This window comes from Lycorma delicatula, chromosome 5 (genome assembly GCF_047948215.1).
Source record: "Lycorma delicatula isolate Av1 chromosome 5, ASM4794821v1, whole genome shotgun sequence".
NCBI classification, from domain to species: Eukaryota; Metazoa; Arthropoda; class Insecta; order Hemiptera; family Fulgoridae; genus Lycorma; species Lycorma delicatula.
Window position 1 is genome coordinate 118,805,938 of NC_134459.1, and position 24,449 is coordinate 118,830,386.

The 24,449-nt window shown below is 28.7% G+C and overlaps 1 protein-coding gene across 3 annotated transcripts; it reads left to right on the plus strand.

Moving 5' to 3' along the window:
• The first annotated feature begins 174 nt into the window (after nt 1–174).
• TTLL15 (tubulin tyrosine ligase-like 15) lies at nt 175–22,939 on the plus strand. 3 transcript variants are annotated; one of them, XM_075366950.1, is made up of 10 exons: nt 175–214; nt 2,441–2,695; nt 2,881–3,042; nt 5,219–5,338; nt 6,345–6,574; nt 8,715–8,878; nt 10,583–10,758; nt 17,545–17,654; nt 20,786–21,014; nt 21,381–22,939. In XM_075366950.1, the coding sequence occupies exons 2-10, from the start codon at nt 2,471–2,473 to the stop codon at nt 21,489–21,491; spliced, it is 1,527 nt and encodes a 508-aa protein (XP_075223065.1). In that variant the 5' UTR covers nt 175–214; nt 2,441–2,470; the 3' UTR covers nt 21,492–22,939. The 3 variants fall into 3 exon arrangements, with proteins under 3 accessions (XP_075223065.1, XP_075223063.1, XP_075223064.1); XM_075366948.1 differs by lacking the exon at nt 175–214 and adding an exon at nt 221–405; XM_075366949.1 differs by lacking the exon at nt 175–214 and adding an exon at nt 221–383.
• The last annotated feature ends 1,510 nt before the right edge of the window (nt 22,940–24,449 follow it).

Genomic DNA, 24,449 nt, shown 5'->3' on the forward strand with positions numbered 1-24,449 from the left:
AAGGATTATAGTTCACCTATAATTACTATTTTGGGTCAAAAAATGTATTTTTAAAAACGCAAACTCCTGTGTACTGATTTTATCTTCTTCTGTTTTTTATTATTGTTTTTTAAGTAAATTATTTTATTTAGTTAATAACCGCGTTGACTGCAATGTACTACCGGCAAGAATTTAAAGTTTGATAAGTTGATCAGCTGATTATCGTTTAGTAAAAGTAAGCGCCAGTATATTACATTCTTGAAAGTTTGTTAACTTGTTTTGTGTGAATGATGTATTGGTGTGTCCAAAATTTATCTGATTTCTAACTTCACGTCAAAGTGAAATAATGTTCTTTTGTGATGTAAGATAGAATTGTGGATTACGGTGCATTATATTTGTTGCAGGTGCCACACATTCATTATAACGGTACTGTAAACTAAAAATTGATAGATTTATCTCATAAATATTTATTTTCAAGACGCAGATTTTCTTTCATACTTAAGTTCGAATAAAATTTTACTACTTAGAAGTTTAGTGGAAAAACAATTAATTTTTAATGTAAAATTTGGTTAATTGAAACATATTTAACCACAGTATCCATAAACAAAAATAATGAAAATTTAATAAAATTATTATTTCAGAGTGAACCATAGTTAAATATGTATGAAGAAGATCATTTCTACATTTTGTTTTACTAAAAAGTAGTTATTTTTTATTATCTCAAAAAGTGTTTGTTTTTAACCCGTATAAAAATTTATTGTAAGGTTTATTTAGATTAAATAGTTTTTTTAGGAGTAGAGTCAATACATTTAAATTAACTGTTTATTCTAAAACAGTTATCATTTGAATGAGCTTATAAATTTCATGGAATTGTTTCTTACAGAGAATTCTTTTAGATTTGTTTGACCAAAGGTTTCCTAATTGCATAAAGAGGGAATTGTTGCCATTAATAACATCACTTAAGAAAGAGCTGCATAATTAGATTCAAAATAAACTATTTTCATTTATTTGAAAGTGACCCAACCATTTTTATTCACTAGAGAGCATAATGAAACATAGCCTAAAATTATAAACTCATTTTCATTACATGAGCTTTTGCCTTTTTGGGGGCCTTTCAGAGTTAATTAAACTGCAGTCATTAACCAGTAAAAAATACCAAAGAATACAGTGAAACTACACTTAACATTGACTACTGGTACCAGTGTATTAAACATGGATTAGGTCATTGTCAATTTAACCCACCAGATTGGTCTAGTGGTGAACGCGTCTTCCCAAATCAGCTGATTTGGAAATCAAGAGTTCCAGTGTTCAAGTCCTAGTAAAGCCAGTTATTTTTACACGGATTTGAATACTAGATCGTGGATACCGGTGTTCTTTGGTGGTTGGGTTTCAATTAACCACACATCTCAGGAATGGTCAAACTGAGAATATACAAGACTACACTTCATTTACACTCATACATATCATCATCATTCATCCTCTGAAGAATTATCTAAACGGTAGTTACCGGAGGCTAAACAGGAAAAAGAAAGAAGGTCATTGTCATTTTATCTTGCTTCACATTCTTCAATCCACTCTTCAATTCCACTGTGAGACATTCATGTGAATGGAATTGCCGGACTTAATACTCTTATAATTTGGTGGGTTACATGATAAATGAAACTCTTTTGAAGTAAATCAGAAATGAAAATGTGAAGTATGGTATTAACCAGTTCCTTATTGACTACTGTTGTTAAATTTACATATAAATTATTCAATGTTAATACAAGACTTACAGACCTTATAAATTTTATAAAACAGCATTATTAAGTAAGCAAGCACAATATAGATTAAACATATTGTTATATTACATACCAAAGTACTTTTCTAGACTTTTTAATATAGATTAGACTAGCATATGCCATTATAAATGCTGTATACCACCTGTAACTCCACTGAAGAAGCTGCATAATTAGCTCTGGAAGATCCTTTAAAAGAACAATTTCTAAGTAATCTTAAGTTGAATTATTTATAGTTTATAATATTATAAAAATAGTAATCATGTTGATCAACAAATATGGATTTTACTTTGAAATTAGTGGAAATTTTTTTTGGTACTTATAGATTATCTGCCCGCCATGTAGTTAGTTAGTTCTTAGACAACACCACTGAAATTCTATATTGAAATAAGAAAATAAATAAATAAAATTATAAATATAATCTAACCAAACTTAATCGACATTCGCTAGTCAAGGTTAGCAAGCATAGGTTAAGTTTGGTTAGATTATATTTATAATTTTATTTATTTTCTTATTTCAATATAATGTTTCAGTGGGCCATCTAAGAACTAACTAATTACTGTTTGAACATGTTGGAACAGAAAAATATTTGGTGGGTAGATAACTAACAACCATACCTTTTTTTTCTAAAGTCTGCTATAACAGCTATTACTAATGAAACATTTTTTTCTCTTTTTATGCAGGTAATGTAAATTTATTATATGAAATAAAAAATGAGTCGCTTAAGTTCATCTACAACACTTGTTGCTGTAGTTTGTTTGGTATTACTTATAATTAGTTTGTATGAACTTAATTGGTTGCAAAATGAACATATGAGATATCATCATGATATGGCAGAAAAATCACAAACTTTGGCGTTACATACCAGTAAACCATCATCATATCCTTTACATACTAATAATATTAATGTGCCTGTATTTGTACCGTTTGGACGAAATGTAAGTAGAAAATATTATATTAGTATTACTGATTAATTTTCTCAGTTTTATTCTATTTTTCAAAGTACTTAGTTGTACTTTAGTTTTTATTCTTTGAATAAATTTCAAACAAATCATGTTCCATCTTTTCTATTTATAATTTGAAATTTTATGTTTTATTTTATTTTTTATATTTCATTTTTCAGGTTGATTCTGGATTTTTAAAGCATGTATTTGATACTTTCACTCATTTTGGTTATGTCCGTAAAGATTTAAACACTACTAATAACTGGGATGTTCTTTGGGCACATGATTATCCATTTTCAAAATTAAGCACACAGTTGCATAATTTACATTCAAATAAAAAGGTTAGTGAAGTATTTATTTCCACATAAAGAACATTACCTACCAATCATGTTTTTAAGAATTATAAGTATTGCGTAGTTTATAATTTAGGTGTTTTATACATAGGTAAACTTCTACTCAAATGTTCAAGAAATGTGTAGCTTACATTTATAAACATTGTTTAGACTAACAAATTGTGATTCTCATTTCAAATAAGTAACATTAAATCTTACAACATTTAGAAACATTTTAAAATGACCAGTTCAAACTGTTGTAGTTTGTGGTATACCTTTTCAAGTTTCAAATCTATCATTACAACTCTTAAGTATTGTCTGAACTGTTATGTCTTCTTTTTTATAATTGCATACAATTACTTCCCATTTTGTCTTTTGTTTATTTTGCAATTGTAAGATCAATGAAGTTCATGGTTTAAATTTTGAAATTTAATTATTAAAATATGTATTTGTAAACCAGATTTTTACACAGTGGTATTTTTAGTGGTAAACATAAAGGTTTACGTTAATAACTGTCCAGAAGATATGTGGACAATACAAAATCATAAGAATATATACTAAAAAAATCAAAATTTTTAATAAAAAATGTTTTGTTCTAATTCAAAAAATTACCTCTGTATCATGAAAATTAAATTGAATCTAATGTAAAATTACTAAAATAATAAATTTATTTTATCTTATTTATTTTTTATTATGAACTCACATTTTGAATGTTTTTTCGTGAGAAATATGTGTTGGATGAAATGATAGTAAAATAAGTCAAAAACTAAACTCAGAACCTCTGTCAAGAAGCCACTGTACAAACCACTACATTAACTAGCCAACCAGTTATGAATTTGTATATATAAATACTTGCTAGACATGTAAATATAAATAAATCCAAAAAACAATCATTAAAAAAATTGATTATTGAAATATATTGTTTCGTAATTTGAATTTAGAAATAAATTCAAAAAATATATCAGGAGTTATTTGTTGAATTATAAATTTAAATAATGTATGGGCCATTACCGTAATTTAATTTATTTCACATAATTGTAGTAAATGGTTAGAATTTGCTATTTTTTTTTCTTAATAATTATATTGTATGAGCCTACATATCTTGTGGCAACATTAACTCTGCAATATAGCTCTTCACCCGCTTCCTTGCTATAAAGAGTGTTTTGCCATTAGCATTTGCTCTCAACCATTCTTCAGTGCATATGCATCCTAGTACACAAATCTGTAAAATTAAAGCTATGATTAACTTCAAAATGAACAAAACCTTCCACATTTTGATAATGTTTGATATTCCTGCCATTTGTTTGAGAAAAAATTATGAGTGGCATTATATATATATATATATATATATATATATATATATATATATATATATTGTCTTATTGTCTTTATTCTAAAATTCTTATTCATAAAAAAACATTTTTATTGGGTTTTTTAATATTCATAAAAACTATAAAATGATTTGTTCCATTAAAAATGTTCAGTCTTTTCTAAAACAAAGAAAGGTTTTTAGGATGAGATTCTTATATTATGTTGTTTATTTAAAAAATTTATATATATATAATAATATTAATAGAGTTCTTTTAAGTAAAACTTTTTGTTAAATATTTATATAATTTAGAGTTTTTAATTTATTAAAAAATAGAAAGGAAAAAGGAGTAGATTAATAAAAAAATGGCATAGACACTCATTTTTAACTATTTTCAGGAATTAATGTGTTAAGTACAATCAATGGCCCTAATAATTTTACAAGAGGAAAATTACATTTTTACAAACATCTCAGTAAATAAATATATTATCAAAAAATGTCCTTAATAAATTTTCCTTTAAATTATCCATTATTACTATTACAGTTAATGGTAGCTATACCCACAGCTGTCATGGTGAGCAGTTCTATGTGATACTAAATGATATCATTGTTTTTTACTGTGAACAACTAATAAATAGAAGTAAGCATATCAGTTTCCTGGCTCTTGAATAGATATCATGAGTATAACATATTGTTAGATTATCATCTTGCTTACGGCATATAGGACTAACTGTTCATTGCAAACAATTAAAATAATGATGAGCTGGACTAGTATCAGGTTTGTGATGTTTTATTAGTGTCTTTTATTTCTCAACATGATTTAGAATGGATGTGGAATATTTTTTTATGTGTTAGTTATTGGTATTATTATTGCAGGTAAATCACTTTCCAGGTAGTGGTTATATTACAAATAAAATGGATCTCGCAACTTCAAATATACCATTTGTACCAAAGGCATTTAAGATACCCCAACAAAATAAACAATTAATGGATTATGTAAGTTATTATTTTTTACGTTGTTTCAGATCAAAGCTTAACAGACTTTCCATAATATTGCATGTAAGTTAAATATCTCATACTTTTGAAACTAATATTGCACAAACTATTTTGTTAAATAACCATTCATTTTATACAGTAACAACAGGCTGATAACCAATTTCAGTTACTTAGTTGTAGATAAATTGTTTATCTAAAAAATGCAATTGGCATTTTATAAAAAAAGACCAAGCCTAATCATAGACTGGGTTTTGAACCCAAGAATTTCCAAATGAATGGCAGAAACACTACCATCCCAGTGCAGATATAGTAAATGGTTCTCATCAAATCTCTCCAGATGACTACATCATCATCTTAATTTTTTTCTTTAAATATTATTAAAAAAATTAACTGAATATGAAGTAATAACAAAAAAAATGTTTCAACAAATTGTTAAGGTACGTAATACATGCTTAAACTGTTTTTGTTATTTGTTATTATTGACAGATATTTTGTGTGCACATAAGAAGAATTTATTATAAGTTGGTAGTGTTCAGTCATCACAATATTGTAGGTCTGCAATCTTGTTTTTTTTTCTATCAGAGCAACAGTTAGTGTGCAACTTGTATGTGACATTGTCACAGCACAAAACTGCATAAACATCTCATTTTACAGTTAGCTTAAACATAAGCATAGCTTGAAAAAAAGTATAGTAAAACAACAGTTTTAGGAAATAGCAATAGAAATAACGAAGAGTTGAAATATCAATAAAAAATTTACATAATGTTGTAGACAGTAGTACTCTAAGATGCTTTATCTATTTTCTAAATACAAATATATGGATGTAATATTTCTTTATGAATTTTTTTAATGGAGGAACATAACTGTTGTATTAAAAGATATTTTGCTATTCATACTTTATCCCCTGTTCTACTATGATATTCTGCCCTATTTCTGTTATTCTTTAGCTATTGACATAGTTTTTTTATTTAAAAAATTCAGTTTACTGTATTAATATTTGTTTCAGGCATCAAAAAATTCTCATAAAATGTTTGTTCAGAAAGGCAATGATCATAGAGGTATTAAAATTGAAAAAATTGAAAAATTAGATTTGAAACAAAATGATAGTTTTGTTCAAGAATTTGTAGATAATCCTCTTCTAGTTGATGGACATAAATTTGATATAGGCGTTTATACCATTATAACATCTATTGATCCACTTATTGTTTACATATATAATGGAGACATTTTATTTAGGTAATTTTTTCTGAAATATACAACTAAATGCTATATAGTCATATAAGAAAGATGTGCTTATTCTGCGAGAGACAAATCGTGAAACTATCACTAATTGAACCCCAATAGCACAAAATACATGCCAGTAAAGTTGGTATTTAGATCCAGTTTAAAGAGAATATTTGTAAGTTGTATTAATTTGCCCAAAGTAACCACTTAGGTATAACCACATTCTCCTTAATTAGCTAGAATTTCCAATAAGGTAAATATAATTACCTTATATTTACCTTTTATTATTAATTGCTAATTTCTATAACTATAGCATAGTAAAAGACATCTTAAATAAAAATAAATAAATGCATGTCATTTTATTGCCTTATCTTCTTTGAATTCTAATTAATTCTGGTGTAGGACTGCCTCTGGGAACAGAACATTTTCTAATTGGCAGAACAATAAACTGCAATGGGAAAAGCAATTCTAAATTTTGGCTTCACACCCAAATGTCAGCTGTAGCAAGTTGACTCTAGTACTAACTTCTTTAACTGAAAGTAATGAAACGAAGGTATATCCTTCTTTATCTAAAATTGTTTTAATACTTTTCATCACTAAATTAATTTAAAATCCTTTATAATGCCCATGTCAATTGGTTAAACCAGGCAATGGTGTTGAGTGATAAAAACTCAGTTGTAGTGTTTCTTAAACAATTCTTGCAAATATGTTCAACACAGTAGTTTACATTTAAAAGAGTTTTTCAAAATTATTTTTGTAATTCCATCTTCCAAATTGTTAAAAATTCCTGAAATATTATACTTTTAAGTTTCTTTGTTAAAGTAATAATGAACTGGTTATATACATCATAAACAATTTAAAACAATGAGATTGGCCAGTTGCCAATCACAAGTAACTTTCAGTTATTACTTCTGGACATATTTATGCAAAATAAATGTTGGTTTTTTTTTTTTTTAGCTAGATGTTGTACTATATTTGTAACAAAGAACTGCCCAGAATGGCCCAAAAAATTGTATTGTTATTCTGCTTTTAACTAACCCTGAGCTTTAACAGCTAAACTATTTGTTCAGAGCTTCCTCAACAAGCAGATCCTTACCATCATATTGTCAGTTTTTTAGAAATCATAATTTCTCTTAAAACCCTTTTTTGTTATAAGTTTTTTTTTTTTTACAACTCATGAGCAACTATAGTTTTTCTTACTGCAGTTAGTTTTGCAACTTTATGTTAGGTGGGTAAATTATGATTTTTTTAAGTAACTTAATTTATTAAGCCAGTCATCTCATTTTTTTTTTAAAAAGTAACAAAAATAATAAATTTTAAAAATTATATAGAGAATTGAAAAATTTGGATGATAATTAAAACACGAAATAAACTATCATTATAGGTTATTTGGTCATGTTAAATACTAAAAGATTGTGGTATGTATTCTATAACATACAAACTTGAGAAACAAACTGAAGCAGTACAAAAATTGCCCATCTAAAAACAGAATGACATTATGATGCAATTGAATTATTTTGTCGAAATCAGTTTTGAAGAAAGAAGTTGATTTTAGTAATTTTCAAAATGATAAGCATTTTATATGTCAATAACCTCCAACAGTGCATAGTTGTCAGAAGAAAACAATAATAATAAGTAGATATTAATAAATGATAGGATGGTACAGTGTTATAACCCTACTTTTACTTCTATTAGTTATTTCCAACACATAGAAAATGTATTCTTTCTCATAATCAAAAAAAAGAGAAATTCAACCATTGTTAGACAAATAAAGAGCAGCCCAGACCTTGAACCATCATTTAACAAATAGGTTTTGGATTTTTGATGTAAGGTGGAAGATAGATAGTTTATTAAAGAAGTCTGTAACATTACTGAAGTCTTAGTTACATTCATTAAATATATGATAATAATGGTTAATATTTCAACCAAATTCATGGTATAATGTTAATTTGTGCAAGAAAAATGTAAAAAGAAAAAATAAAAGTAGTTTTTAAACCTAAAGAATAGGATTTTCTTTCTGTTATTACTAATCAGTAATTGCAGGTTTAATTAATTTTCTAGAAGTATCTGAAAACAGATATATGTTTTCTTCTCATTTTAAAGAAAAGACATTTTACAGGAAAAATAAAATTTGTTAATTTTTTGTTCAAAGGTATTGTCCAGAAAAGTATTACCCTTTTGATCCAAATAAAGTTGACAAGTATGTTGTTGGCGATGACTATCTGCCAACGTGGGAGGTGCCATCATTAAAAAGATATTTTAATAATTTTGGATATAACATGAGAGATTCATTTAATGCTTTCATGAAGGAATCTGGTATGTTTTTTATTATTTTTATTTTTATTTTTTTACATAATTATTAAAAAGTTGTTATAAATTCATTATTTTTTATATATATATATATATTTTTTTTTGTACCAAATAAAATTTTAATAAATAATAATAAAAATAAAATGTTATATAAATGTAATTCTGGATATGTCATCAAATGATGGACAGAATTCCAGAACTGCTTCAATGGCCTTGTTTTTTGTACACATACGATGTAAATTGTTAATTATGCAGGCTAGAATTGCTCTTGTGTAACGAAAATAAAAGAAGCTGTAAAATAGCGTAACAGCAAAATACAATCATAATTTAGAAATTACCCCTGTTTTTCATTATTATCTACATTTTATTAAAATAATGTAATAACTAATGTTATAATATTATTAACATTATGTTAACTACATTATAACTAATGTAGAAACTTTTCATTAGTTTTTTCTCAAAAATATAGCTACCATTCCTCATTAAATTTGTTAAAAGGGTTGTTTCTTTACAAAATCTCATCTTCTCATCATCTTCCTCGGTCAGCGATTATAGCTACTCTACTGGATATAGCTCATGTTGTGTCCAGTCAGGTTTAAAAAACCTGTTTATAATGTGAAAATTAATCTTGTAATGTGCTTAGCAAACTTAAAGTGCATATGAAAAAGTCATTACAATTAAAATAATTGGACTTGTGTGGAACTTTTCACTGTTCCTATTTTTATTATTACATTTTCCTATTTTTTCTTTAATGCATTCAGAATGACAGTGTTTTGAATTGCAATTTAAAAATTAAATATTTCATTTATTAAAATTTATTTAATAAATATTGGCACATATTAAAATTAACCTATAGTTTGAAATTTTTCAGACTTTTCAAAAAAGTTGATTAATAGTTCTGATCATTAACCAAATCTTTTTTTATAATTTTTAAAAAGATGATTGCCAAATAAAACTGATGATATAAAATACTGCCTAGTGTATGCTGCTGCACACAGGGGGATGACATCATTTACACTAGCCATGTTTAAAGGGTTAAAAACAATCAGTAGATTGGAATATGATAACATAATAGAATATCACCAACAGTAAAGTTTGTTAACAGTTATGTATTAAATTCTTTTATAGAAAATAAATTGTTTAATTCTTGTTTTGGTTTTGGAAATCTTTTAGCTACAATTTCTTATTACCTAAGAGCAAGTATTTGCTTATCTAGCAAATCTAGCAGTTTAATCTATGTCTTAAAGTATGCAAAGCTAAGAGCCACAACTGGTAAAAAAGTTTGGAAAGTTTTCAGTCTTTCTTCGTTTTATTAATCCAAACAATCACAAAATGAAGTCAAAGTTTTTAATAAATTTTTAATTTAAAATTATTTTGTTCCAAACTAAATATTTATCTTATTTTTTTTTAATTGATGTTGGATTTTTTATATGTATACTGTATGTTTTAAAGTTATGCCGTAAGTTACTTGTAAGTAGTGATTTGTTGAATTTAATTGTTTATTTTTACTACAGTCACCGTAAAAATGTAATTTTTACTGTAACATGTAATTTTTACTGTAACATGTAATTTTTACTGTAACATGTAATTTTTACAGTATTATATTTATATAAGTAAAGATAAATACACTTTACAACAAAAGTGTTAGTTATTAATTATAAAATATTTTAGAACATTTTTATTTTGGATGAAAATCATTTTAATGTTTAGGGAAAAATCCAGATAAAATATGGAATCAAGTAGAAGAAGCCATTCGTATTATATGTTTATATAAAGAATCTGCCATTCAGAAAGTTTTATCCTCTTATCCAAGTAAAAGAAATTTTTTTGAAATGGTCAGGTTTGATTTCGTTGTTGATGATAAATTAAATGTATACGTCATGGAGGTAATGATTACAGATTGTGCATTTAAAACTTAATTTGAATTCAGTGCTTTAAATGAGAAATGTTTATCTGACTTGGTGCTTATCTGTATTTCTTTTCAGCTGTATTACTAATAGTTTATATTTGTTAATATTTTAGTCTAATTCATTGTCTGTTTACAGTGTAATGGCTTGGTTTCTTCTCCATTATTATATTTCAGTTTCTTTTCCTCTGTTATATTTCAGTTTCTTTTTTTTATGAATATTATGAAATATTGGTGATGGTTATTTTTAGAAATGTTTTTAACACTGAACTAAGTAAAATTTCAAATCTGTAGTTAACATCTTAATACTTTAGTTTCTCATTAACTATCTTTGTGCAAGTTGCTATCTTCATGTAAGTTGTTTCCTTAGATTATTATATATTACATGTAGTAAAGCTCTTTTAAATAAAAATGTGCTGTTGTGGAAACCACGTGGTTTTTAAGTGGTCATTAAATTACTTTAAGTTTTTATCTTGCCCATACCCTGATTGTTTTTTTAATTATTATTCCAGTTTTGTTATTAAAGAAAGTGTTAAGTGCAGCTTTTATACTGTTTTTATCTTATTTATTGCTTGTTAACATTTCCCAAAGGAATTGAAACACATATATGAGAAAAGTTTCTTACCTCATATCCATCACTATCTGTATATGTGGTCTCTATGATTATTTTTCAACCCTATTAGTTTCTGTTTATTCTGGTGATTTAATATTACTATTTGTTGTTGTTTTTTTGTTTTTTTTTTTTACAGAAAATTTCAATCATACATAATGTTTATTAATTTTTAAATAAAACTCACAAATATTTTTATGTATTTGTGTTGTATAATTATATATAAAATGTGTACTGATTAAGAAAAGTGAAATCACTTTTCTTAACGCATCTTTATTAAAATCCATTTGTTTAACCAGTATACTAATCAGAAACATTAAAAATGCTTATTGTTAATAGTAATTTGACTAATCTAAGCTAATTGAAGGACTACTTTTATTAGTTTGCAATCTTACCTACAATAAGGTTATAATGGTTAATTAAGAATAGGGTAATTTATCTTTTATGGTGTGTTGACAGTTGACCTACCTTACTATTTTTAATGTAAAAAACTTAATTATAATAAAACACTAGTCATAATCTCATTTTTTAATTTGTGATACATTATCATTGTTGCTCAAGATTGTGCTACACTCTACATTTGTGTACATGGAGTGTGATGTAAACACACATTTGTGTACATCTACATTTGTGTACATGTAAATGAAGTTTTATGTGCAGGTGAAAAAATTAAGTTACTAAAACATATTATTTTGTAATTTAAAAGGAAGTTATTTGTTTACTAATAAACTCTTATGAAGTTGTTTTAATCTTTGTAGTTTTAAATGTCACGTTACACTGGTTTCTCTTATAAAAAAAAAACACATATTTATATCCAAAAAATATAAATATTTTATATTAGTCTACGCATAATGAGAACTTAAATCCAAATCAGCCAAAACATTTTTCCATTTCTGTCAAGATGAAAGAGATAACTTCCACTATCTGGAAATATGATTAGATTAATATTAATATTATTAGAAATGAGATATGTGTGTCATATTTAAAAAAATATGGCAAAGTTGCAGTCAATATAGATAGTGGTGGCATTCAACATCCCACAAGTCAAAGAAGTTCAAGCAACAATGTTCTATCAAAAAAAACGTCCTGTTTACTGGAATTCAAAAACTATCTGTCTTGATAGAGATCTCTTTCTAATGAATTCACCATCATCGCATATATATAGCAAAACGTACAATGAGCATTCTGCAAAAAAAGTTGTGTTTTAGCACAGTAATTTTTTTTATATGTTTTCCTAATATTTTACATAGCAAACTCAACATGTCAACACTTAAAATTATTTCACTATAATATCTTTGATCACTTTCTGCAACCCTAACCTAGCCCTAAATAATTACGGTTTTATTATTATCCTAGTTTGTAGCTAATGATTGATAAATTATTTGTGTTATGCTTATGTATTTAAGAACATTCTTTGCAATATTTTGATGATTTTTCTGGTTGCTACGGACTGTTTATCTGTTTGGTTACTTTTTTTTGTTTGTTTATTATTTCTCTTTATTATTTTACAGAAGTGTGAAAGTGTAAAGTTTGGGTCTTTTACCTCTTTTAAGTGATTTTCTTTCATTTTTTGGTCCATATGTGGGTCACGATGACAGGCAGCGCGGATCATTGTCCTCTATGTGATGAAATTTTCTTTGGGAAACAGAAGTATTTTCGTTATGAGGTGTGCAAAATTCTATATCATCAAAGATGTTTAGGACTTTCGGCAGATGAGAATAAATTGTATTCTCAGAGCAAGAATTTTAAATGTGACTTGCATAAAGAAGCATGCTATTATCAATGACAACACTTCTGTTGGACAAAATGTTGAATCAGATAATGGTAATGTTAGTGGTTCTATTCAAGGAGAATATGCTGTCTGTTAATGATGTTAAATGTATTATGACTGAGAGGAGCCACTAAATCCTTCTGTAGTGGTTTGTGATAACTGTTATAAGCTGAGTGGTATCATTGCTGATAAGAATTTGCTTCAATCTCTATGGTCTGTTGTTGACAAAGGAGTTCTAGAAATAATTCGTACCCTTCTGTCTGAACTTAATGATGTAAGGTTTGAAATTAAACGACTTCAATATGAAAATTCCAAATTAAAATCTTTGATTAGCAAAATAAGAAGTGTAGTCATGACTGGCATGGTTATTCAGGGCAGAAATTTACACAAAGATATTCTTTCTTCTGGTTCTTCTTCTCTTTTGCCTGTTAACCTTATTTCTAATCCGGTTAGACCTCGTTGTAGTAATGAATTTTCTACCTCTTTGGATAATATTAACCTTTCCTTGCCATCTCACTGTGCTGCTTCTGTAGTTAATGCAGCTAAGAGGAATGGCAATAAGACACAAGTGCAGAGTTTTGATACTGGGTATATTCAGAATGCAGTGAGATCCTCCGGAAACGCTTTGCATATGAATTTTGACAATGCTGAGGGGCTTACTTCTGCTAAAGTTGACATTGTAAATAAATCCACTAACCCTGTGAATGATGTTTTGACTGCAGCCTCCCATGATGTGGCTAAGACTGTTGTCCCATGATGCTTGGATGTTGTTGGCTCTGAGAAACGTAAAGACCCCAAAGTAAAGTCTGTTCTTGGGGGTTCCATTGCTCCATCTACCCCTAAGAAAAGCTGAGGTCTCAAAAAGCTGTTTTTGGGAAAGGCTCCAATTTGTTTAATCCCAAGACTAAAGCGCTTTTTATTTCAAGATTTAATTCTTCAACTGGGGTTGGTGATATCACCAAGTTGCTTGAGAAATACAACTTTCAACATCTTAAATATATTCATCTGAAGACTAGCTATGATTTGTATAACTCATTTGGAATTGAAGTTTGTGCTTCGGATTTTGACAGCTTAGTTCGTCCTGAAGTGTGGCCTGTTGGTACGCTGCTAGCTCCATTTTATGGTCCGTTGAGGCCTGATGTAGTGTTTGTAGATAAAGATCCACAGGAGGATGGATTGCAGCTAGGTAGCGATGGATAAATTGAGGATGATCTACCAGAATGTTCATGGTGTGAGGACTAAACAGGATGAAATTTTCATGTCCTTGATTGATTTTCACTTCGACGTGGTTTTGACCGAGACTTGGCTCAATGATGACCACTGTGATGTCAATCTGTTTCCAGACTGTTACCATATTTTTCGGGCTAACCGAAATTATGCTGCTTCTTTACTTCAGCATGGAGGTGGTTCGGCTATTCTTGTAAAATCAAGCATTAGGTGTACGAGGAGGAAGGACCTCGAGACAGTTCCTGAAGCTGTGTGGATTGAGCTAATTAGACCAGGCATAAAGAATTTGTTGGTTTGTGTTATGTATGTTGCTCCATTTTTAGCCAAGTCTCCTCGACCAATATTTTGATTTTCTGTATAAACACGTAGATATTTTATATTGATATTTGTATTGTGGATGATTTTTATCTGGAATATGCTGGTCTACTAGAAGTCTTCCTGTAGATATTGGGTTTTATGCTAAATGTAAGGCACAATCAGTTTTTGATTTTGTTGACATGATGAACTTAGACTTAGTTTTACACACAAAACAACAAATCCTTCCTTCTACAATAACAGTTTGGATTTAATTTTGACTAACTGTAGTATTTTCACTAGGGATGCTGAGGCTCTTATTTACCCTGATAAGTTCCATTGTCCATGTGAATTTGGGTTCCTTGAAGTCGCAACCGTTGATGTAGCGGAAACAAGTCTGGTTTTTCGCTATGATCGTGGTGACTATCGTGTATTGTATGAAGAGGTGAGGTTTGCTGATTGGTGTAATATTCTCTTAACCAACCATCTGGAAGATGATTATTTCTTATTTTTTCGGCTGCGTAGAGATGTTAAGTATGGCAATAGCAGATGCCAGAGTGGTTTGGGCTCAGAAATGTGAATCTGACCTTTGCTCTAATCGGAGGAGTTTTTGGAATTATATTTCTTAACAGAAGTCTAACTCTGTGAGGACTCCAACCCTTGTTATCGATGGACGGACTATCTCTGATCCTCGGTTGATTTGTCAGCATTTTGGTGAATATTTTCAATCAGTATACCAAGACTTTCCTACGCAAACTACATCTGATAACACCTGTATCAACAACAATCAGATTCTTGACATTCCGATGGTTTCATCTTCTGATGTATCCAGTACTATAAACAATCTTAACGCTAGATCGACGGTCAGCTTGGATCAGATTCCTGCGTTCGTTATCAAAGGTTTAAACGAGATAGTTTCTCCTAACCTGGCTTCCTTGTTTAATTGGAGCTTATCATCTTCTTTTCCTTCCCTATGGAAGCACGCAGTTATTACTCTTGCACCTAAAGCCTGGTGTCCCTTCTCTAGATAATTTCTTACCTATTTCTGTCCTCCATACCTTTTCTAAAATCTTTGAGAGGATTCTATTTGGACATATTTATAACCATGTTCTCTCGATGTTATCGTCATTTCAGCATGGATTTATTAAAGATCACTCACTAGCTTCTAATTTGACTGCCTTTTTGCAGGATTCAGTTAATCAATTGAGTGTAGGGGTCAAGTAGATGTTATATATTTTGATTTTATCAAACCTTTTGACAAGATGCCCCATCACTTGTTATCAAAGACCAAGAACTTCGGCTTCAGCGATCTGCCCTCTTATCTTCATAACAGGCGTTGTCTTAGACAATTTGTGACATCAGTTGGTTCTACCATGTCTCCGATTGAGCGGTGTACCAGCATTGCGGTGAAGTTCCAGGATAAGCTAAGCTTTTGGGAAGATGAGGAGACCTTCATTAAAAATTTGAGAGGGTTATGTAGCAATGGATTATTATCCTTAAAAGTGTAATAGTAGAGGCGAAACATGAAAATATGGTTAAAAAATTCTTGTTCTTTGACTTTCTTCAAAATTATATCCCTGGTAGTAATGCTGACTTTTATGATTTTGAAATTATTGTTGTTTTTAAAAGATTATTACTTATAAATTATTGTTATATTTTAAATGTATTAGGATTAATATTGTGTTTTTGATTTTGTATATTTTCATCTGTGTTTTTATTATCACTTCGTAACTACCATAATTAAAACTCTAATTATTATTTTTGTTGCATTTGAATATATTATTATTATTATTATTATTATTGTATTTTAAATATTGTGTTTTTAATTTATATGGAGTTGTTGACTTGTAGCTATTGTTATGATATTGTGATTGTTGTATATGATTTTGTGTAATATTATGCAACATACAAAGGTTTTCTGTAGCTGTTCTGTTGCACGAGCAAAACAAATAAATAGATTATTATTATTGTTATTACTTTTTTAAATAAAGAAGCTTAAGAAAAAATATCTTAACAATTTTGAAATCATCATAAATTACTTAATGAGATAATACACATGTATTGTTTTTGTAGGTTGTAGTTAATTTTTTTTTTTTAATGATTTTAGTTAACGTTTTTATTTCAAAACTGACCTCGTAAAACCTTTCCTAGATTAGCTATAATTATTTCAAGTATTCTGCTTATTTTTTTTTTTTCAATGGAGTAGTTTATGTAGTTACTTTGATAGTGTAATTTATTCATCCTATATTCTATTTATACAGTTTCATGTTCATTTATATTGCATTTGGTTATTTTGTTTACTTCTGGTTATTGATTGATAATTTATAATATATTTTTTCACTAAAATTTAGTTTATTTTTTTAGTATTGGTTTTTTTTTTAATACTTTACATAGCAAACTCAACATGTCTCAACATGATATGTGTAATATCTTATAGCTTGGGAAGTCAGTTGTATCTATATCATCTGTAAGTATTATATAATGGGAGCAATTATTTACATACGCTGTGATTTTGCAAAAATTGTTTTACTATAATTTTTTATTGTGCAAGTTACATCTTTTGAAACCATTTAAAATGATTTAATCAAAATTTTATTTTTGCCATCAGTTATTGAAACAAAAAATTTATGCCTAATCATTCTTTTACAATTTAAGATTAGAACAAACAAGTTGAGTAATTGATGTTAGCAACCTCATGTACAGTATGTTAGACATATGCTTATTGATTAAAAAATTATAATAACTTGAAAAAAGTAGTGGTATTGTACAATTAGGGTTTATATAAATAAATTTTAGTGAGTAAAAATTATTTTTGAAATAACACTATTTAAACAGGATTTTTTTTTGTGTTTTGTTATTTTTAGGCTAATATGTCTCCCAATTTATCATCAGCTCATTTTCCACCAAATAGAATTCTGTATGAACAAGTTTTGTTCAGTTTATTTAGTCTTGTGGGACTTGCTTCATTTGCAGCGTAAGTAAATGTTAATTTTGAAGTTTTATGCAACGTAAGTAAATGTTAATTTTTGAAATTTTATTAACACATTTATTGGAAGAGCAAAGTAAGACTTTTGACCCACATTTTGTAGATAGGTTTTTCAAAAAACTGTGTGGAATTGGAAGCTGAAATTTGATTGCATAATTTGTAATGAATTCTCAATTGCTTGGTAAGCATGATAAGATGGTGTTTGTGTGGACAGTTGATCCACAGCTGTCTCATAGTAATTGAATGAACACTGTTAGATTGTGAGCAACATTACTGGCTTGAATGTGGTACTATTAAGTGTGTGCCAACATTTAAATTCAATATTACCTACATTAAATACATTTTTTTGTTTATTATAAAATAACTTTATATATACTTTAAAACTTTTCATAGTATATCTGCAGAAAAAATAATAAAAATATTTTACAAAACACAGATTACATCAACGGGCATTATTCCACAAAAAAAATTTTTAAACTATTGAATATACAATAGAAATATTTACAAACATGACTACTGAGCACATCAGTCAAAGCTCAGATTTTTTCTTACAACTCAGGAAATGTGATAGAAGTTGTGGCTGATAGAAGTATTTTTATAATAAGAATTCTATTTGTTCATGCCATTAGTACATTCATGAAAGAAGAAAATGAAATTTCTTCTTCAATCTATCAAATTTGAATTCCATCAAATTGTGAAAGATAAAGAAGTAAAATAATTCAAGTGAGACAATGAATGATTATATTTAACACGAAAAGAAATTTTATTAAAAATGTTTAATTAATAAAGTTTTTAGATACAGATCAGTTATAGTTGTCTAAATTTTCTAATAGTCTACTTATCTAAAATTAAAAATAAACTGTTTTCATTTTTTTTTTTTTACTTAAAATTCGCTTAAATAATACACTATGTACTTACTGTAAGATGTGCATTATTACTTACATTTATGTTAAATTAATGACCCTAAAAAATAACAGTGTTTATTTTTTGCGTACTTATTTTGTGTATTAGGCTAATACAATGCAGCAAAACTTTTGTCTCGATATTTTCTTAAATCTCTTTAAGTGCTACTATAAACTATCTAAAATTTTCAATGCTTCTTTTCTTTTAGATACATCAGTCATTTGCTATTTTCTTCATTACTATTCTCTTCCTTGTTATCGGTTCCCACTTCTTTTTCTTCTTTGTGCTCTACCTTATCCAAATTTTATGTTGCTAGGTGCCTTGAGTTTTTAAGTATATATTCATTCATACACTCACAGAGCGATTTAGTTGGAAAGGGAAATAATTTAGGAAGTGATTTTAGAGCTTGATGTAAGGAAAAAAGTTCATATAAACATACATCTAAAAATGCTTCGTTGTAAAGTTATGGCTAGCAAAAGCTTTTGTCTGGATTTCAGTTCCCCCCAGTGAAATGAGGTCATACTGAAACTTTTGTGGTGTTATATAAGTACTAAACTTGATGATTTTGTATGTTTTTGACCTAAAATCAAATAAAACAGGTTCCAGGTTGTATCTCCTGTAGTTTTCATGATATCCAATGTAAAGCAGAAGAATTCAATGACAAAAAACAATTTTTTTAAGTTTGAAGTACAGTAACATTGTTAAATGACTAATAAAAGCATAAATTTTATTATCAAAACTTGTAGAGAATTAAATTCTGAGAAAATCGATGTAATGAAGTCTATGAAAAAAGAGATCAACTTTTTTCTATTAAAAACAAAACTTAATTGAAAAATTAATAAATTTGTAAAAATGAAAAACAGCTGTTTTTAGTTCAATACTAAAAACACAAAAAATTTTAAATACTTTTAATTTAATTTTAAAAGAGTACTCCTTGTGATTTATATGAGGGCTATTTGTAAATTAGCTTCTGGTCGTTTGTATTGTACGAAGGAGTGAAGGTAGCGATTCTATTTTTGAACAGCTGTGCAGATCTAATAGCCCAGTTCAGTACAGTTCTAGTAGTGTTATTGGAAATATCACTCGCTTGTTGGTTCCTGTAAAACTCTCATTCGAAATGGCTGTTGTCATAGAAACTCCCACCAATTGTGAAGTGTGTACAATCATCATTCATTTCCTGTCACTACCTGGTTTAATTCACAGCTGGTAGAGATTTATGACAAGGATATGCAAAAACGTGTTTACTGATATGACAAATGCCTTAATTTTTACAGCAATTATGTAGAAAAATACCTAAAAGATGTAGCTATAAGATGTATATAATAAATTGTTCTTTGATTAATAGCTATTTTTTTTAATAAAAAATCGTAAGTTACTTTCCAAACTAGCCCTCATACTGTATTAATTTACAATAGATGTTCAAAACAACTACAGGATGTGGGTTTTCTTCAGACGATTGATGTGAATTTCATATGTTGTTTATGCCATTATGGGTAAAATTAGCTTTGTCTGAAAAAATAGAATTAAGTGGTAGTTATTGTTAATGTATTTATAAAACTACTGTTTTCTGGCATGGTCACCAAACTGGAGGTGTTGAACTTGAATGAATGATAACGACCCAGTCTGTGAGCATATAATGTTGAACTCCTCCTTACTCCTTACTGTATTTTGTAGAATGTTAAATTGTTAAGAAATTCTTCACATGCTCGTTGTAGGACTTAGCTGTACCACTTGAAGAATTTTTTCTCTTTAATCTCTATATCAATTGACATTCAGATGAAACATATGTGCTGGGAAGCGTACCATTCTCACAAAGTTAATTCAAAATTCAAAAATATTTTCAGTACGTAAATATTTTCTTAATTTTGTTATAGTCCTTGTTCTTTTTTATCAGCCAACATATCATAGAAATTAATTTCAATAAGTTATTGTATAATATGTGAGTTTTATCAGTTAAACATTATTATGCATACCACTTAATCAATTTTTATGAAGGCATATATTGGTGTGAGTGTGCATGCAAACAATAAGGAGGTCTGATGACCATTGTAGAAGAAATATAATACTTGAGAGAAGCATAAGAATGTATTTTAGTAAACATTAACATATTCAAGGATTGTTGCAAAGTTGTTTGAATGTAGGATATATTTTCATGTTATAGAATGTTTTCTCTGCATGAATACAGGCCACAGTTCACTTTTCTTTTTGTTTTGTAGTAAGATGAGTCATGAAGAAAGAGATGATATCGAAGTATCAGATAGGAGCATTATGGTGTATCAACAAGAATGCTTTATTAATCATCTTTGCAAAGACTGTTTGCCACCTGAATGCCAATTGTGTCAGCACTGCCTTATGAAATCCGGAACATCAATTAAAACATTAAAACAGGCTTACAATGAACATGTTCGAAAACGTGATTGTAAAAGAATTTTTCCTCCATCGCTTGTAAGTTATATGGTTCTAAAAATATATTAACTATAATGTAACACTGTTTTTAATTAATTAATATTAGATCATTATTATTATTATTATTAAAAATATTATTTGATTAATTATAAGTAGCTGAAACTTCGGCATCAAAGTATTTGGATACATTATTTAGATTGTATGATAACTCAGTTTTCAGAAGGCTGAAGAAACAGCCAAGAATCAAAAAAATTCCTGAAAATGTATGTTGCCTACTTGATAGATGATTTATTGGTTAAAACATGTGTGAAAATATTTAATTAAGATTATTTAGAAAATATTCTTCTGTAATTTGTTTTAAGAGAAGTTTAATACTACAGCATATTTTTTCAATCACTTTTCCAGAATTTTGAGAGTGTCAATGCAACTGATGTGCCTGATGATTTAACACCAGAAAATCAGTTTTTGTTCAGATGGTTTAAAGCTAAGTGTTTAATGGATCAAAGTTGGTGTTGATTTATGTACACTTATTCATTGCTGCAGTTTGTAAGGAATCGGAATTTATTATAGTATATCGCTAAACGTGAGGATTACTACACCAATTGTTTTCATAAATAATGGAACTGTGTATAACTGAAATTTATACTCTTTGTAATTAATTGTTAATTATATCATCTCTTAGTTTTTTTTTTTTTTTTTAATTAACATCCATTGAAATATGTATTTATTATAATGTAAGGTCAACAGTTGACATGTTTCATTATAAATGATATCTGGTAATGGTTATTTTCCATTATACCATTAACAGAAATCAAAAGGCATGTTAAATTATTTAATGACAACATTAGTCAAGCAGATATATTCTATACTTCAATTATTTTTTTATTTATTACAATAATGTCATTTATAATTACTAATTTTACAATTTTATCTTTTGTGATTGTTTATTAAAAATTTAATATATATATATATTTCATGTTTGTATTTCAAGTTTATTTCCATGTGAAAGGTGGATCCTAATAAAAATAACCAAAGATAACATTTAATTGTTTATTTGAAAACAAGACTGTTTACATATATTGTTTAATGTATCCTTAAACTTTTTTTTAAGGATATACTAAATTTCAGTTCAACACTACGCTAAGTTATAATCTCTTAATTTTTTTTCTTTGAAGTAACATCCACTGAAATATAAACTTATTTATTATAATATAAAAATACATTTATTATTTCTTGATTAAACTTTAATTATCTCATTCTAATACATCATACACCAGTAAGCAACTTTTTATAATGTCAAAAACATATTACCATAGATTTATTTGGTTTTAAGAGAAAAATACTATAAACCTTTACCTATGAAAACGTTAAAATGGTTATGTACAATCAAAAAAAATCTTTTATTTTATGAAATAAAATAATTTATATTTTGTAATGAATATCTATGATATTCAATATTTATACATCTTTTATTCATAACTTGTGATATGATGTTCAAATAAAGATTTCATTTCTAAAATTTATTTCATAACATCCTTCTTTTAAATATTTATTTTGAAAAAAGATTATCTGGGTTTTAATTTGTCATGATTTCTGTTGGATGAGGTATAGAAAGTTGATTTAAGGCTAGGGTAAAATGAAAGGATAAAAAGGATAGATTTTTAGTTGCATACATAACTGTAAATTGATCCCCTAGCTTTCTGTTTGACAGTACTATAACAAAAATAATGACAATAACATTCACCGTTGGCATAATTAGTTTGAAATGACCAAATTTCTATGCAAAGAGAAGAGTACAGCACAATCTGGGGTGACTGAAGAAAGTGTTGAACATGTCTCATGTTTGACTATGGTGATGCCGAAATAAATCTATTTTACATTAGAAATAAATATATATATTACGTAGATATTACATATATTAGATAGAAATAAATATATTAGAAATATCAGAAATAAACAATAAATTTTATGTTTTTTGTGATTTTAATTTTATGTGAAATACCCACAAACTCTTACAATGCAATAGGGACTCCCCAAATTAAAGTTTTGCTAAAACAAAAGTGTAAGGAGTTACATGGCTGTTTCTTCTGCTGCAAGATGGACCAGGGAATTTTATTTGGCACCCAGTTTGACCCCATGTGATTTTTTCCTTTGGGGTTTATACTTGAGTATATACCTCTACTACCTACATTACCAGATTTGAGGCACAGGATTGAAGCAGCTGTTGCTTCCATTTTTTATACATACCAGTTAAAGTATATTGGTTTGCTTGCTGGGCATTTCTCCCACCATCACCCCATTTGGTCGCCCTAAAACATAAGACCAAATGTCTGTGCTACATATGGCTACTGAGCCTCAAAATAGTTCTGCAACCAGGGTCCTAAATAAGCTCCTAGAGCTTACCTAACAGCATGAGCGGACTAAGCACAGTGCCATACACTACTGGCTTACATATCCCAACCGCTCACTTGTCATATATTAACTAAAATGGGTAGGCACACCCCGTTAACTACTAAAAATGTATATATCTATAAATTGAAATTTACTTTGTCTAGACAGCAATTCACTACCATGCCTAGGTCACTGAATGCCAGCAAATATCTATCCACCATATTAAAGTGCTTTGAAGCCTTAATTGGCTGGTAGTCAGTCATATATCTCTAGGTTAGCTTCCCACACTGCCACAGTAGTGGGACAGGAGTTTTTCCCTTAAGTAAACTCCTGATGCCAGTTGAACAAAGTAACCCCATCAAGGAACTCCCATGTCTAACAATGCAGCTCTCGCCACATTGATTTGCCGCTTGTGAGTGGCCAATTTTCCCCTTGACTTCTAAGTTCCAGGGTGGCCTGGTCTCTGGCTCCCCAAGAACAAGGCAGTCAACCTTCAGGTGTTCATTTGACTGGACCTCCCTGCAGACGTACAGCTCATCAGCTGCCAGGCGGAACCGAAACTGATATTGGTTCAAATTAACACGGTTGGTGAGCACCTGGACATCTGTTGCCCTTAAAAACGAACTCGAAGCATACCATTCCCCCAGATCCTGTATGAACTTGGTACTGGGATCTTTTCTTGGTCATGGTGTCCTTTTCTAGCTTCCATTGCAAGGCTCTGCAGGCAAGAGATGGGCAACTGAACGAAATTTAGATCAGATGCATTGTGATAACCGTTCCATTCCGGTTCTGGCCTCTCTGGTAAAGTATAGGATGATCTCTCCTATCAATAGGTTATATGCTGCATGATGAATAGCTTAACCCCTAAATTATTTCACAGGAAGTTAGTGCACTTTGCACTTTCTTCTCAGATTTTTTCTTTGACCTCTGCCTATTTGGTTTGGTGCCTATTCCTAAACAACATACCAGGTTGCTTGATCCCAAACCCATTGACTTGGTCTAGTGGTAAACGCATCTTCCCAAATCAGCTGATTTGGAAGTAGAGTGTTCCAGCATTCAAGTCCTAGTAAAGTCAGTTATTTT

Excerpts from the sequence above, each read along its gene's own strand:
- TTLL15 (XM_075366950.1), top strand. The coding sequence starts at position 2,471 with ATGAGTCGCTTAAGTTCATCTACAACACTTGTTGCTGTAGTTTGTTTG. Across the intron at positions 2,696-2,880 it reads TTGTACCGTTTGGACGAAAT|GTTGATTCTGGATTTTTAAA; the intron begins GTAAGTAGAAAA and ends TTCATTTTTCAG. Across the intron at positions 3,043-5,218 it reads ATTTACATTCAAATAAAAAG|GTAAATCACTTTCCAGGTAG; the intron begins GTTAGTGAAGTA and ends TTATTATTGCAG.